This window comes from Ahaetulla prasina, chromosome 8 (assembly GCF_028640845.1).
Source record: "Ahaetulla prasina isolate Xishuangbanna chromosome 8, ASM2864084v1, whole genome shotgun sequence".
NCBI classification, from domain to species: domain Eukaryota; kingdom Metazoa; phylum Chordata; class Lepidosauria; order Squamata; family Colubridae; genus Ahaetulla; species Ahaetulla prasina.
The window spans coordinates 45,543,031-45,560,909 of NC_080546.1; the positions used below are offsets into that span (position 1 = coordinate 45,543,031).

At 35.2% G+C, this 17,879-nt stretch overlaps 1 protein-coding gene across 1 annotated transcript in view; it reads right to left on the reverse strand.

The window, feature by feature from the left end:
• The window catches only part of EXOSC9 (exosome component 9), an 18,924-nt gene extending 9,328 nt beyond the window's left edge, over nucleotides 1-9,596 (reverse strand). Inside the window, exons 1-8 of the mRNA XM_058192648.1 lie at nucleotides 9,389-9,596; nucleotides 8,094-8,188; nucleotides 7,241-7,360; nucleotides 5,895-5,997; nucleotides 3,122-3,259; nucleotides 2,546-2,628; nucleotides 1,491-1,623; nucleotides 311-399 (exon numbers count right to left, since the gene is read on the reverse strand). Coding sequence (XP_058048631.1) covers nucleotides 311-399; nucleotides 1,491-1,623; nucleotides 2,546-2,628; nucleotides 3,122-3,259; nucleotides 5,895-5,997; nucleotides 7,241-7,360; nucleotides 8,094-8,188; nucleotides 9,389-9,454 — 827 coding nt within the window. The 5' untranslated portion in view covers nucleotides 9,455-9,596. The remainder of the gene's footprint in view (nucleotides 1-310; nucleotides 400-1,490; nucleotides 1,624-2,545; nucleotides 2,629-3,121; nucleotides 3,260-5,894; nucleotides 5,998-7,240; nucleotides 7,361-8,093; nucleotides 8,189-9,388) is intronic.
• Between the last annotated feature and the right edge of the window lie 8,283 nt (nucleotides 9,597-17,879).

Below are 17,879 nucleotides of genomic sequence, written 5' to 3' on the forward strand. Positions count from 1 at the left end.
TTTTAACAATCCCTACAGGTTTTTTTTCTTCCCAGCTCCAGAAAAGAGAATTTTATGAAGCTTCCCTTGTTTTCTTATTATCGTTTTCTTCATGAGCCTTGCTTGCAGATGTTTCATTATCTGACTAGGTAACATCATCAGTTCCTAATTGGGTAATGAAATGTTTGGAAGCAAGCAATCAAGATCAGAAAGCACCATTGATTCAATTCAAATTCTGTTTTATAATCTACCAGACTGGCATTATACAAATATGAATATATCAACTTACACCACATTAATAGGCATTAGTCTGCAGCATTAAAAAACTCACCTAGCTTTTTGATCATTTTCCAAAGCTTTTTGAATTAGTTCAGTGATTTCTGCTACTTTGACTCCTGTTATTTTGCTGCATCTCAAAACCTGTGGAAAATCATAATGTAAGTTTAAATTATTTCATTACAGAATGTATTTTCCCCATGAGTACTTGCAAGTAGGTACTCTAAAAATTTTGGAATACATACTGAAAAACAATTCAGGAGAGAATGAAGATAACAGGAATTAAGACTATGGCAGAAGACCCCCTTATTATTAATTTTTAGGATTTACGTTCCTTTTCAAGTACCAAAAATTTAGACTTCTATATTTAACATGAAGTTTAATTAAAGAATTATAATCTGATAAATTTGTGAAAGTCTGTGAAATAAAAATTTAATTAAACTGGATTAATTTATTCTTCATACAGAATCATAGAATCAAACAGTTGGAAGGGGCCATATAGATATTCAGATTACGCTCCCTGACTCAGGGCAAGAATTCAAATGAAATCATCTCTGAAACAATGAGTGAATCTTGAACAATCCAGTGAATACAGAACTTACTGTACAAGATTTTTTCCCCTAATACCCAACTGGAGTCTGCCTTCCTCCAGTATATTAGAATACAGAAAAACATGCATCCAAACAAATTCTGCCATAAAAAGCTACTGACAGGGAATAACAATAGATCCACATCAGGCACTGCTCAGATTGGACACTGCTTTATAAAATACAATAAACTTCTGATACAAAAGTTACCAGAAACAATTAAATTGTCATACAAAATTCATATTAAAGTATGCCAAAAATCTAATTATAGTTTGTTAGCTAACACATCTGTACCCTAGACACAAAGGATCACTTCCACAAATGATTTCTGGTTTGCAATTTCTGAATGACTACCTATTATAACCTCAAGTCAGAGCTGTAGGAACAATTTTCCACAGGGAATGATACTTAAATCGGTAAGTAAAGAATGAAATTAAATGAAAAATTCCTAGTATCTTTCTTCATACCAAGAATTCTATTAAGAGCAATTTGAATCCAACTGATTAATTTTAAATTTCTTACTGAATTCAAGATAGTTTTGAAACCCAACATTTATCATAAGAAGAAAATCAATTGAGGTCCAGAAACCGTCCTTTTAAAAGAAAAATACCATAGGTAATACTTCAGTTTTAAAAGCTTCCACATTACCTGTTCTTTTAGTAGCATAATTCCACCACTGGATTGAATAGTGCAGATTTCACGGTGTTTGTTCATGGCTATTACAAGGAGGCCATCCATTACACGTTCCTCTTGTTCACTGGGATCTACTAGTAAGTAAGTCCTGTTCCATTTTAGAACAAGCCGTAAGATTTTATAGCAAAATGGAAAATAAATTAGTAAATGAAAGAACCTAGTAGATGAAACAGTTGTCCTCGCAATACTAGAAGTACTTAGCTATATTCTCAAAAGTGGCTTTAATTCTATACATTTCAAAGAGTTAATGCACTCTGGATTCCTTCAACTAAACAATGCCATCTATTGGGAACCAAGAAGCATGTCTTCTCTGTTGCAGTGACTGCCCTCTAGAAAGAGGTACCCCATTCATATGATTCTCAACTTTGTGGGTTTCTGAAGAATCTTTTGGATAATGTGTGTTTGCTTTGTTTGTTGTTCAGTTTGTGCCAGCTTTGGTTCTTTGTTTCATGTCAGCCCTTCAAAGAGACAAGTCTAGAAAACTAAAATAATCTAAGCTAATACTATTACAGAATTATTGTAACAGAATTTTGCAATTTTGAATACACTTCCCCCTTCTCTCCCCTGAGCTTCATAAGATTATTCCTTCTGGCCATTACATATTACTTTTTGTTCTGTGTTTTTATCTGTTATGGTTTTACAGTTCTCTGTCTTATTAACTGTTATTTTATTGTTCTCTGTTTTTTTATCTATTACTATTTTATTGTTCTCTGTGTTTTTTCTGTGAAGCACCATTAATCACTCAGCTCAGGTGGTTTAAAAATTAAATACAATAACAACAGTAATAATAAATCCATTCACTTTAACTGAAATATTGGTCTTTCAGTATTTTTCATTGTATAATATTTTCTGACTTTTTAAAAAAAGACCGCTCATGTCAATAATGAGAGACAATCAACATTGTTTACTATCACATTTTAAAGAAATGTCTTTAATTACTTTGGTGTACAATCAGAATACTCTTATTGATGCACAATAACAGCAGAAAACTGAAAGTAATGTTAACTTACCCTTGCTGGAAAAAAGCAAAGCTTACACAAATAGGCATGTGGTGGATACTCAGAGGGACAGGATCCCTTTCTTCAGGTGTATACTAAAGAACCAAATACAACAGTATTTTGCTTAGCCAATTGCATATGCAAATATACATACATAAAATTATATGAGTAACCAGTGCCTAAATGTTAAAGATATGCTTGCTTTCTAAAACTAATTTATGATTGTATACTAATTTATTATTGTAACAGGACTTTGAATCTTTTAAGAAATGAAAAGAATATCACCTATATTAAGTAATTTTGATTAAGTAGTTATAATTATATATGGATTTTCTGGCAGAAGTCTTTTATGTAATTAAAAAATGCTTACTATCTAAATATATATAGGCATCTTGCTTTGATCCCTTTGATTTTATTGACATAATTCTTTGGTTCCAAAGGAAAATAATGTAATAAATGTAGAAAATCTGAAAATACTGCATTGTTTATGTTAATACACATTTACAGACTGTTCCCATTCCAATTTTAGAAAAACCAAATCATACAAGAGTGAGATTATTTTAAATTCCCACTTTCGAAGAAAATTACCAATGTTACTTCTTCTCCCTGTACTGACACGTCAGGCCTCCGAAAATGGCATAGTGCCACTATTGCTGCTATACTTGCAGCATCAATAATGTTTCCATTATGATTCAGCAAATGCAGATCCACACGAATTTGCCACACCTCAGGGGAAAAAAATAAACAATTAATTTTAATTTCTATTTTAATTCATTGTCCATACATTTAGCAGGTATCTTAATGAAAAAAGAAATCTAGAAAAATATGACACAATAAAATTGTCAGATGGCATGTAATACCATGCATATATAAATCTCTAACTCCTGCTGATTTCTCAAAGATGTATAAAATATTTGGGGAAGGGATTCTAAAAGGGCAGCCAACACTGCTTTCTAACACTGGTTAACAGATTTCACAGTACATGAAGTCTATACATGCAGGAGCATATTTATGATATAAGCGGAGAAAAGTCTACAATTGCAATTCCATCAACGATATTTTGCTACCAAAATACTTATCATAGCAATAGTTATGTAATTGTTCAAATGCAATCTAAATCAATTTTACCAAATACTATGTACACTTCTGAAAATTTTCAACTTATGCTGGAATTACTATCATATAAATTTATGAAAAGGATTGAGCTACTAAAACTAAAAACTTTCCTTGTAAATCTTTTTTTATAGCAGTTTGATCTAGTTGAAATGTATTTGAATATTAGTAGCTTGGGTTGGTAGGTGGTTGTTGGTTTGAGTTACGAGCTTGCCAATTTGGTTGCAACCGTTTCATCACCATTCAAGAAGACATCTTCAGTGCACTTCAAAGCTCAAACCAACAGCCTAGTTTGATCCAGTGATTAAGACACCAGGCTAGAAATGAGATGGTGAGTTCAAGTTCTGTCTTAACCTGAAATGCTAGCTGGGTGACATTGGGCCAATCACTTTCTCAGCCCAACCCACCTCACAGGGTTGTTATGGGGAAAACAAGATGAGAAAGATGTGTTGGATATGTTTGCTACCTTGAATTATTTACAAAAATAATAAAGGTGGGATACAAATAAACAAATAAATACAGGTAGTCCTCAAGTTACAACAGTTTCAAAGTTATGACACACACACACACTCAAAAGTAATTATGCCCTGGTCCTGAAATTACATATGTACCATGTTTCCCTAAAATAAGATTCTATCTTATATTTTTTTGAACCCTGAAATAAGTGCTTGGCGTTATTGCCATGTGCTCAAAAGCCTGATTGATGTCTTATTTGGCGGAAAACAGAGTAGGAGTACCACTGTGGTCATTTGCCCATACAACTGACTGCAGAGATGCTGCAACATGCCCTCTGCCTATTTCCTCTCCCATCCTACCCCCTGGGTCCCCACAGGCACTGGGCCTGCTTTGCTAGCCCACCTGCTTTGCTAGTCCAAAGCACTGGGCTTGCTTTGCTAGCCTACCACATGCTTCTCCACACCCTGCTACCAATCACTCATTTACCTTTTGAATATCTCCATAGCAAATGTGGGGGTAGGAAAGGAAAATAGGCTGGGCCACATGGCAAAAAAGCAGCTGTCTTTTGCTCAGACACTGATGAAGCTATTTTCTTTTTGTAGCTAGATACTACTGTTCCCTCCCCACCAACATTAGCCCAGCTAATCTTAAACTAATATTGGGAGAGGGTATGCATATAGCCAATGGCAAACCTCTTTTCTATATATTTCTGTTGTCACAAAAGCTCTTCACAAAATGTTGACATTAGGAGAGCTAGGAATTGCAAAGGATCAAAAGCCCTGTTGCATTACGCTGGTGTTCAGGGAGCTAAGGAATGCAAAGGACCAAAATCAACATGACTTCTTCTTAACTTCCCAAACACCAGCCATCCTAATCCTGCTGGATTTGCTTCCCTTGCAATCCTTTCTTCCCAATGCTAGTCATGCTAGCGTAAAACTAGCATAAAGGATTGCAAGGAAAGCAAAATGGCAGGATTTTTTCTAAATTGTACCATGTGGCCCAGTAATGCCCAAGAAGAAAGTGGCATTCTCTTCTCCAGCTTCCTGCGTTCTGGATATTTTCAAAACTAAGTGTGCAATTGTGAAGGGGTGGGGTATAGAGAAAGCCCATAGGTATTTGGGGAACCCATGTGGCAGGAGGTAGAGCATGGGATATTTCAGAGGATGAGGGAGGTTTTCTGAGGGCTCCTGTGCCTGCACTAGACCTCCCACTGTTTCTTCCATCCCCGAGTCACCCCATGCTATACCTAATGACCCATGCATTCATTTAATAAAAGCACTGGTGAAAGCAGGGATGGGGAGGTCATTAATTATGTACTTCATTTAATGTAACTGTCAACTTCTGACATGGATGGGCAGTCTCCATTACTGCTGTAAGTCAAGGACTACCTGTAAATCCATCATTATTTATTTAGTAAATTTAGGGGCCACTCATCCCATATACATGCCTCGGGCTCACAATTAAAACAGTGTAACAAACAATTAAAACACTCAGTGTTAAAAACATAAAAAATAACATAAAAATAGCATATAATGTATTATACTATTTATATGAAAAGTGCTATAAAGATTGAAAATTCATAAGTAAAAACTTATAACGAAGGGATTTGAAAAATCTAAAACATTACTTGCTATTGTATGTAAAATTATATATCAGATTATAATCAGATTTTCTATTTTGGAAAATCTCATATATACAAAAGAATACAATTTACTTTAAAATACATGAATTCTAAAAGTAAAATCATTAGATTTTTCAATGCTTTTTGTCTGGAATTCATGTAATTACACACCTTTTCACCAGCAACAACACAAAGAGATTCAGTATCTACACACTTCGAGTTCCTTAGGCATCTTTCTAACAGCCGATTCAGTTTTACAAGCAATTCAGATTGCCTAGAGTAAAAAAAAAATCATATGATTTATATGTCCAGAAAATATTTTTCGGTACATTGTTTTTTACATTTCTAGAAATTTGTTGAGTTCCAAGGATATCTTTGAAAAGGGATCCATTGTCAGAGAAAGATGGGAAATCAAGTTTTCCAAATCTTGATTTTGCATCTTGCATACTTTTTCACTAGTATTAAATTCAGACATTTTAGTGTAAATTTCCCTTCCTGGACTCTTTTGAGATATTTATAATGAAAATCTTTGATTGTTTTGGGTTCAAAACATAATACATTTGCTATGATTAATACTATATAAATTCAAAAACTGGAATATTATTTTCAGAAAAAAATGTATTCACTTTTTTTTTCAAACTAAATTGACACTATGAAGTAAACCACTCTCAAAATTCATTTAAAATGGTTTTGGGGAAGATCTGAAGGGGCACTGGGATCTTTACATTATACCAATTAGTAGATGATAACAATGAGGTTTTTTAAAATCATTTATGTTAAAAAATAAAAACAGTTTGTTACTTTGTCACCACTGACAATATTTACAATTTCAACATTTATTGATATATCATTTTGGATCAGCTGCATTTTCAGTCTCAAAAACATTTAGGTTATTAGAAAGGAGCACTTCATTTTATAAAACAAAAAGCTCACAGTGAACCTTTAATAATATGTGTTGTCAATAAATCAATTTAATATGCAAATATTAAAGACGACTAAAGGAACTAAAGAGACCAATTTTATTGAAACAATGAGAAAATATTTGGACCTCAATACCAAAAACCTTACTAGATCTCAGATTACACTAATAATTCAAACTTCTATGTCTATGTTTATGTTTACACAGAAAAAAACATACTGCTGGAAATGTGACCAGAATAACACCTCATTAAAAGGTGTTTTAATCATGTTTTAAACCTCATGTTTTGCATATTCCTAACATACTGTTCTGGGAAGAAGTAATTCCATACATTAATTTGGGACATAAACTTTGGAGTAAATGTATGTATTTTCGGATACATACATTCTTTTGAACTATGGTACATACACATTGCATGAAAATTGACAGATGGACTAAGGAATGGATTATCCATGCCCAGATAACTGCCAAAATATTAACTCTTCAACATTTGAAATAAATTTATGTTATTTATGTAATTTCCAGTTACCCTGTTGAAGACTTAACATTTTGGCAATTATCAGGGCATGGAGAGAAAGGTGGGGGGAGCAGCACATACCTTCCAGGTTCAAAAGCTGGTGATGCCATGGGTGACAGCTCTAGATTAAAGAAAAGTATGCCTTCTGTTGCACGATTTGGCTTAGGGGAGACAAGTTCACATGACACTTGCCCAAGAACTCTGCAAAAAGAAGACACAGTCTTTAGAATCAAACCTTAGTCACTTATTAGTTAATAGAAAAAATGGCAAGGAGATACTTTAAAATTCTATACTAACATAGAAGTGAAATATATCTGGAATCTATTCACTGGATACGTAGCTGAAAGTAATATAAATGGCATAATGCCTTTATAAGTTGTATCAAATAGAATCATTAGATTCTTTTCTTCATTTATGTTGTTTCATAAACAATATTTATGTTGCTTCCAAACTTTCAGGGGACTCTTTCCAGCCTCAACAGAGATATTAAGAGAGATAGATTTTTATCACTTACCCAACTTCTACATGAACGTGATTTGAGCATTAGTATGAATAATATTAATATCTGTTGCATCAATGAGAACTATGGGAACAATATGTATGAAGGATAAACTTTTTCTTTAATTATCTAACAAGTGTGGAATTTCATCTCCTGGGAAGGGAATATGGCGCTTTCTGATAATCATTGTAAGAGGTTTAAATATAATTTCATTTAAGTCAACAATTATGCTTTTAACTAAGATACCATTTAATATTGCTATTTTATTGTATCTTTTTGTTATTTTACCAGGTAATGTACTGAACAACCTGCATGGTTTCATTAACTCTTGTAATTTATATTACATTAAAATTTGCTTTGTAAAGATTTTTTCCTCTGAAAACCAGACTGCAAGTCTATTAAATACAATACACAGAATTATAAAACATTGGATACCTTGTTTTTCCAAGCTCCACAATACAGCAGCCATAGTCAACACCAAAAGAAATGCGGAGGTTTCTGTAATCGTAGCACTGTCGCCCATCCAGTCGCTATAAATATCAAACGAGTAATTTAACACCGAGAACGAAAAATAGAGAAAAGACTGCCCAAACCTGAGGGAGCAGAGTCAAAACTTTGTGCAGGGATAGTGCTATTTTTTAAAACGTTTTAAACTTCAGAGAAAAGGGCAAGCAGGACATCTTTGTATCTCAAAGATTTTTAAAAATGCTTTGTATATTGATGCTCACTTTGGGCATTTCTAATTTAGGACTGCAATTTAAGAACCCAAAAGTTACACTTTGATGAGCCCAGAGTACAGGTAGTCCTCAACTTACTACCACAATTGAGTCCAAAATTTCTGTTGTTAAGTGAGGCATTAAGTGAGTTTTGCCCCATTTTATGACTTTTCTTGCCACAGTTGTATCACTGAAGTTGATAAATTAGTAACCCAGTTGTTGAGTGAATCTGGCTTCCCCATTGCCTTTGCTTGTCAAAAGGTTACCAAAAGGTGATCACATGACTTTGGGGCACAGCAACCGTCAGAAGTATCAACCAGTTGCCAAATATCTGAATGTTGATCACGTAATCATGGGGACTGCTACAAAGGTTGTAACTGTGAAAAATGGTCACAAATCACTTTTTTCAGCACCTTTGTCACTTTGAACAGTCACTAAATGAACTGTGGTAAGTCGAGGACTACTTTTTTTTTGGTTTTTTTTTTGTTTTTGTTTACATTTATACCCCGCCCTTCTCCGAAGACTCAGGGCGGCTTACAGTGTATAAGGCAATAGTCTTGTATCTAAAGCAGGGGTCTCCAACCTTGGCAACTTTAAGACTTGTGGACTTCAACTCCCAGAATACCTCAGCAAAGCTGGCTGAGGAATTCTGGGAGTTGAAGTCCACAAGTCTTAAAGTTGCCAAGGTTGGAGACCCCTGATCCAAAGCTAGTCTTCTGGGATGTCTGTGCAAGGAAAGACTCTCCAGGTGACTGAATACCAGATGATTTGTCAGTCCCGCTTGGAAAATTATATGCCTAAAGCCTTCCACAGAAAACGTTTACAATTTCTAGGACATCATTCTCAAGCAAAAAACTCATCTAAAAAAAAACAACAGTGGACGGCAAAAGGCAGTTAGTCTCATTTTGTACATGCCACTTTCTTACCCCACTACGCACTTGCGCAGACCAACACGTCCCTCTGGCGCCTCAGCGCACGCGAGTTTGAAGCGCACGTGATATTATCCTGCCTTACCTTCCTTTCCTCGATAGCCCGGAGCAGGAACCGTTTCTCACAGTTAGAGAGCGGCGTTTCCTTCATAGCGGCTACCAGCCGCCCCGTCTTCAAAAGGTCGCCTTCCTTTCTTTAGCCGTCTGTGTTTTTGCAGACGTCATATACGGGCGCCGCTTAGCAAGAGGCCGCAACTTGAAAAGCGTCGCCGAGCCGGCTTTCGATTTCTGCTTGGCAACCAGCCGTAAAGTAGAAGGAACGTAACGTAAAAAAAAGAGAGAGAGATAGGCTTATTAGGTGAGCATGCGCGAAATTAACCTTAACCCTCGAGTGACTGAATTGAAGCCGTTAGAAGGGCAGGGAAGGTAGAATTCTTTATTGGCCAAGTGTGATTGGACACACAAGGAAATTGTCTTGATGCATATGCTCTTAGTGTACATAAAAGAAAAGATACATTCGTCAAGAATCATAAGGGACAACACTTAATGATAGTCATAGTCAATATAAATCTTAAGATTATAGTCATACAGTCATAAGTGGGAGGAGATGGGTGATAGGAACCAGGAGAAGATTAATAATAGTGCAGACTCAGTAATTAGTTTGATAGTGTTCAGGGAATTATTTGTTTGCTTGGGTTTCTGGCGGCATCTGCTTGGAGCAGCGATGGGAAGTTCGTAGATTTTTAAAGGTCGTCGGGCACTGGCGGTTTGTTAGCTGCGGCTGACGGAAGTAGAGTATTTAAATCAAAATTTCCCACTATACAGCCAGTGCATAATAAAATCACCTTTTTTTTTTACACTGCCTGTGCATCCAAGCGCGAAAGTTTTTGACGAGTGTTAAGACGGATATGGAGCATCTTCTAAGCCCTTTTGAAACTCATTGACACAGCTGCAGCTTTTTACAGTCACTTTCTGCAAGTTCGAAGGAGTTTGGGAAATCTTGTACAGTTGCATTCTGATCATCTGATCATTATGATGTACTCTAGTATTGCTTTGTTAATGTTAAGAGAAATTAGTTTTTCAGCCAGTCAATTGTCTACGGGTGAAATTTAATGTGCCTAAGAAGCATAGGTGGGGAATGGTCTTGCTGTGGGATTTCAGGGAAATTGGACTGACAGATGAGGAAGAGCTTGGATCCAAGTGCTTCCTCTACCTAGCCTTGACTTGGATACTTCTAATGAAGACAGTCATTTGCTATACTGCTGTTACTGTTTAGAATTGCTTTTTCTAACATTCCATTGGAATTCGTAGAGATTCTCAGTCATCCAGGTCATGGTTGTCCCAGAAGTGCTTTTTCAGGATGCAACTGGACTTTCTTGTTTTTTTCTTTGAAGAAAAATGAAAAATCTTTCCATTCCTCATTATCTTGTCAGAGCTGAAGAAGCTTCTTGGATGAGAAGCAGAACATCTTCTGAGAAAAAATAAAGTCCAGTTGCCTCCTGAAAAAGCACCTTTGGGAATTCCATTGGAATCTGTTCTCCTGTAATTTCAACCCATTACTCTTGTCTCATGAGAAATAGGTTTTGCTCTGTTGGAAGAAATATCCATCCGGGTTCAGTTCCAAGCGGGGACAAAGACACTGGAAACATGGAGGCTGCTTGGAAAGATGGTTTAATGGTGGCCAGGTTCACATGGCTTGAGTTCCTGAACAGAAAAGGGCGAGGTGCTATGCGCGCCCTGGCTTTATGCTTTCTCTAAGCTTTGAACTTCCAGGGGCACTGGAAGAGTGTCCTGATTGGTTGTCAGACTGGGGGGGGGGGTGTCTTAGCTAGCCTTGCTGGCTGATGTAATCTTCCCAGGTGTCATGTTTCTGTTGCTAGATTGGTCCTGCTTTGTTGCAAATATGGCCCATTGACAAAGGGGGGGGGGCAGGAAGCTACAGGGAGCTGCTTTGTCCTTAAAACATGTTTCTCCACTTCTCTCATCCAGGGAAATATAATAATATGGCCCTTTTTAATATTTTCTAAAATATTTCATTCTTCTAGGAGAGGGGTGGGTGCTAAATTCCTACAGCTCTTATTTATTAAATTTCTAGGCTGCCCATCTGACTGATATGGTGATCTGGGTGGCTTCCAATATTACATTACATTCAGTGTTATTATTGATTACACTGAATAACGTGTGTTATATCCTTTTAGATATTTAAAAAGTGCTTCTGTTGCTCTCAGTTGTATCCCTCTGAAATGAGCCCCCCCACTTGAAAATCAGACAAGAAGGAAAAACACCCCAAGAAACAGAAAAGACTTTCTACAACAAGAAATTCAAAATCTACTCCCTCACTGACTAGGAAAACCGTCTGGAGTGGTTTCTGCAACAAGTTAAGTATTTTGTATCTCATTCACAAAAGCAGAGCACTTATTGAATACTAAGCATCTGGAACAGTTCCATCCAGAGAGAGAAAGTGCTGCTTCACAAACACAAGGATTGCTGGCTGCAAATTTCGCAAGAAGCCAAAGGCTAAAGTGGTTAAAACGCAAAGAATAACATTTAACCTGCATTCCCCCACTTGACCTAGAGGGTAACATGTGACCCCTCAATCTCAAAAGGAACTAGCCTACAACAATTAAAATATTAAAAAGCACACACATAAGACCATTTCACAACAAATCTATTTCATTTGCAAAGCCCAGAAACCATCCATCTACTAACCAGACCTGGTTGTCAGCTGTCCCAGAACTGATGCTGAATCACTTCATTTCTGAATAAACTACCTCCTTTCTAGCAGCTGGCTTCTATCTCCTTTGTTTCTGCTAAGGTGACATTTCTGCCGCTCATTTCCGGCTGGAAGAACGAGCCCAGAATTCAACTTCCAACATCTCAAAACAGCATGCTTTTCCTAGTGCTCTGATGATCTTCTGTGCCAGCCTCTGAACCTGTTCCACTTTCTTTAAATCCTAAAAGTACAGTGCCCACAAGTGGTATGGACTAACCAAAGCAGAATAGAATAATTTGCTATGATTTCAAAGTTAGGTTTATGTTCATAACCTTACCACTACTTATATTCAGTTTGCAACTACTCTTCCAAAATACTTTTCCTATTACAAATCCTATTACTAGACTAGGTATCCATCATGCATCTGATTTTTTATGAAGTTGGATCTTGTGTATGACAACATAAACACTGTTAAAAGTACAGCAAAACAGTATATAGTTAGATTTAGCATCATTTTCTCTATAAGATTACTGTATTCAATTCTCTTAACATTATTAAATTGTAGATGCTAGTTAATTGGAGTTTTTAATGAATTGGAATGATTTTATTACAGTATCATTTTATATTCTGTATTGCCTGCTTTACATTGCTGTTTGTATTATTGAATAATGTAATATTTTAACAATAGAGAATGTTTGTTATATAATATAAAATTAAAAAGTGTGAAAAATTAAACAATTCATTAAAATAATAATAAATTATTTAATAATAATAATAAATTATAATAAATTATTAATTTATTATTAAATAATAATAAATTATTTAAACGCTCAGATACCTCACTGTCAATGAGTTTGCATTAGGCAAATTTGTTTGCATAATCCAGGAAGGTCTAGCCTAGCAATATAGTTCATACATTCCACTAACAGAATGCATAAATCTGAAATTTTACTATTTATTTATTTATCATGTATAGATATAAACTACACGGCTTGATTTTGAAAGTGTTCTATATTATTTAAAAATTCTTGCATTGTTTTATCCTAATAATACACATTAGTTTTTAGAACTATATCAGAAATATTTTTCTGTTTTCAACTGTAGGACAATCAAGTAAATTATAAATACTTAATATAAGATAATGTGATTTCAGTGTGTATCAAGTACACTAATGGGGCTAGACTGCATCCATATAGCTGCAAGTTTATACGCATTATATAATGTACATACTTTCTTGATAATAAATCCTATTCAATAAGATTTCTGGGGGGAAAAATAAACTTTAATGGAAAAATCTGTATTACATATATTATCAGATAAAATATTTTTTAAAATTAAAATACAGGATTATGAAATACCTTGTGGTAATCTAGTATTAAAGAGTGAATGAGTTTCAATCTGAAATCCTATTCAAATTCATGGATGTCAGGGTTCCAAGTAATACCCCTCAACAAAAGAAGATTCCAAGGCTAGATACTCCTCCAATGTCTCCAGGGCTTCTCACGCAGCAATGGGTGTGAGCCAATTTAAATAATTTGGCTTTACTGTTAGGACACCTTTAGGCTGCTATTGTCAAATGGTCATTCCTTTTATGGAATCTTGTTCATGGCTCAAAATATATTTGGCAAAGATGGTAAAGCCTTTCTGTACTCTTAATATCATAATTCATAAGTAGCTGTTATAAGAGCTCTTATGATAAGATTTTAAAATGGCCAAATATTTCAAAACATCATTTGCTAAAGTTTATTTTAGTTAGGAATGTTTCATCAATGCATTAAGTAAGTAAATAAAATGTCATAGCCTAGGTCTTTGATGGATTTCATTACTTCCAAAGCATTTAGAAAGCAATGGCATTTATTCCACTTGCATTGCAGATGATGACTGCATGTTTATTACTAAGTCTGGACCTTTTAAACCATAATTGCTTGTTTCTCATAGAATCCCCAGTTGATGTGAGTTAATTCACATGTCATGTATGCACACAGCCTATCGCACTAGAAACCACTTTTTTTTAATTGAATCCAAAAACACTACAAATAGAAAAGAGTCTTGCCTCAAGTTTACAATTTTTAAATATAAAATACAATTTTTAAAATAAAACTAAACAGTTTCATAAATAGAGGGAAATAAAAAGTGGAGAACCAAAAGGGTTAGGGGAAAAAAAAACAATGGGATAGAGTGTTGATTGAGGTATATGAAATAATGCATGGTATGGAGAAAGTAGAGAGGTTATTCTTTCTTTCTCAAAATGCCCAGTGAAGGAATCCATCCCGTGAAGTTAATAAGAGAAATTTAGAAACTAGATTAAAAAATACCTTGTTATGGAATTCCTTTATAGAACAAGTGGTGATGAATGACTTCAACGCCAGGGGGCATGGGAGATGGAACTGAGGGATAAATTAAGGAAGATAGGGTGATTGCTATGGAAAACAAAATGCAGGACTGAAAATAGTATTTATTCTTATCTTTTTAATTTAATTTACACTACCAACCTCCTAGTGAACACCTGGCTTTTCAGGGCAATATGAGGAATAATAACTTGTTGACTTAACAACAGACAAATGTTTTGCTGCCTTCTGCAGAAGATGAAGAGGTGCATCTGTCACATTCAAAATAACAATCTGGACTGATAATTGAAGCTGCTATATGTTCTAGAGACTTTAGTAAGCTGTTTAGTTAGTTTAGGTTAGTAGGTACAGGACTGAGGGAGATGTACAGTTCTGTCATCCAATCCAGAATATGACCACCTTGGACTCAAGGCCACAGATGTGGAATGCTATGGTATTTGCTTGCCTTGCTCTCCAATAACAAGCCTGACTCTGCTGAAAGCCTGGGACTAATTTAGTTCTCATTTATGTAAATAGTTGGCTTCTGTTCCATCAGATACAAGACAAGAAACGTCTCCACAATAAATGGTTTCAGCATCAGCAAGCACTTTTGTTTGATTGCCTAGAAAGAATAGCCTGCAGAATGTATTTTTTTTTCAAGTTAACATAAAAGAATTTCATTTTGGTTTTGGTGTAATCAAGATGCCACACTTCATGCTGTTGAAAGAGAAACCGTTTTTAGCAAACAAAGTAAATTTTCTTGGGTTGTCTCAAGATTGAGAGTGACACATAACATTCTAAATAACAGGCTCCGCAGTCAAATGGAATATCAATATTCAACTGAAAAAACATGCAGTGATTATTTAAAATTTAACACTATTGTAAGAATACAGTTGGTAGTGCAATCTTAGAAATAAATTATTTAGATTTACTCCTCTGCCAGAGTGACTCAAAATAGTTTGCAACCTGAGGCAAAAGGACATCTTTTCCCACACCCACTCTTATCCCATAAACCAAAGCAAACATTGGCAAATTCTTGGCCTTCCACATAGACATAGAATAGAATAGAATTTTATTGGCCAAGTGTGATTGGACACACAAGGAATTTGTCTTGGTGCATATGCTCTCAGTGTACATAAAAGAAAAGATACGTTCATCAAGGTACAACATTTACAACACAATTGATGATCAATATATCAATATAAATCATAAGGATTGTCAGCAACAATTATAGTCATACAGTCATAAGTGGAAAGAGATTGGTGATGGGAACTATGAGACGATTAATAGTAGTGCAGATTCAGTAAATAGTCTGACAGTGTTGAGGGAATTATTTGTTTAGCAGAGTGATGGCCTTCGGGAAAAAACTGTTCTTGTGTCTAGTTGTTCTGGTGTGCAGTGCTCTATAGCGTCGTTTTGAGGGTAGGAGTTGAAACAGTTTATGTCCAGGATGCGAGGGATCTGCAAATATTTTCACGGTCCTCTTCTTGATTCGTGCAGTATACAGGTCCTCAATGGAAGACATGAAGATGCAAATCAGTGCAATGAGTATATAATCAACAAAATATAAACTTTGTTAAGATGACAAACTTATTCTGTTCAATACCTACCTTTAAAAAAACAGAGACTTTCATCTACTTTTGTTAAGGCAGTTTTTATGTGCAAGTTCCATGCAAACAAATTAGATGGTCATTACCTGATACCAAAATTCCAGCCAGATGCGCCATCTGTCCAATCCAGCAATCAATCCCTTGATGATCATATGTCTATAATCTAATGGGCAACTGAACCCAACAGACAGGCAGCTTGTGAGCTAGATGACAATATGAAGTTTGATAGTCTCACCTTTGAGTAGCCCACACACTACTCCCATGAGGTACACACTACAATCTAAATTGTAGTGATGTAGCAGACAACTAATACAATGTTACAATATTCTTACATTTGAAATTTGCAATGACCTCATTTATTTTTCCTAGCAAAGGAAAAGAGCACAGCAAAAGAAACTACTGTGACCCTTATGAGCGATGGGAAAATGGGAGAGTCTCTGAACACAGAGGAGAGATTGATAGCAGCTTTACAAAGGTTCAGTTGCTTGCAAACCATCTCATATCAGGGCAAAGGTTGCAATTCTACTCCAAGCTCTTGGAAAGAACTTTATTCCTACAGAAAGCCAAAGAAATTGCTTTCTTTATCTGTTTTGTCACTGGAAAACTGGAGTTTCTGAATGGTTTCTTGTGCAAATAAGACAGTTTGTAGGATTACTAAATAAAACCCATAGGACTGTTTGTTATTGGTGGCAATGTGCAAGATTTCACGGTTTAAATGTGAATGCAATCTTATAACTTTTGTACAAATTGATTAAAAATGGGAATGCAGTCACTTCATTTACATTTCATAAAATGCAAATAGGCAGATGCTTTCATTTATGCAGTATGCTGAATTGTGTTTAGACAGATCGTTAGATAGAACGAGGATAATATCTGCTTATGAAAGAGTCATTGAGTTGGAATGAGAACTGCACAATTGATAGCAGGATCAATTGAAAATAAGTGAGATCATTAAGATACCATTTCCAATTTACTGAGATACTGTATGTTATCAAAACATCTCATTAAGAGGTTATAAGCATCAGGTTATTCCAGCTGAATATTGGAATTTTGAACACAAATATAACATATCCAGACTCAAAAATCTGGCTATGTTGTTCTATCCTTCTGTAATCAGTTTCCTAGTCTTGTAATGAAATCATTGTAGTATCTTAAAGACAAACAAATTTATTATGGATCCAGATTTCGTCGAACACCTGAAAGCTGTGTCATAACAAATGCTATTGTCTTTACATTGCCAAAAAAATAAATTAAAAAAATCCCTTTTATGTTTTTCCTAGTGGAGGTGGTGATTAGGTTTTCTTGACCAATCAATTAAAAGCTTGGATTATCCTGGAAGTTTAGGAAAAGGTGAAACTGAAAAGCATAAATATTACTATTCCAGTATTGTGGATATCTAATCTCTTTCCTAATCTACCTCCATAACTAAATAAACATTGTGGAAAGTTTTAAGGATTAAAATTTTCCATAAGCAGTTTTCTATGAATCTTTCCATTAAGTCTTGTACAAAAATGGCAGTTTAAAGCATCATGGATTAATCGCTAAACTGAATATCCTGTGTAACCATGGAACCTATTATTTAACTGAAATGTTGCATATGTTTTCCTCATTTCCTTTGCTTATTTTCCTATTGACAATTTTTAATTCACAAGCTCTTTGGATTAACCACTTTACTCTCATTCTCGGAAAAAGTGCTATGTAAATAGACACCATTATATTCATAATTCCACAAACTCCTGCCAGGTGGCCTCATTGCCCATGCACTATATGATTGGAATGATCTTGCTATTACATAATGGCAGCATCTTGTGGAATAGTAGTAGGTAGCTGTTTTGACTTTCTTCACTCTCTGAAAGATAATTTATATGCAGAAAGAGTGAACTAGAAGTTAACAGAAGTCTGAACTGGAAGAAATGGGTCTTTTAA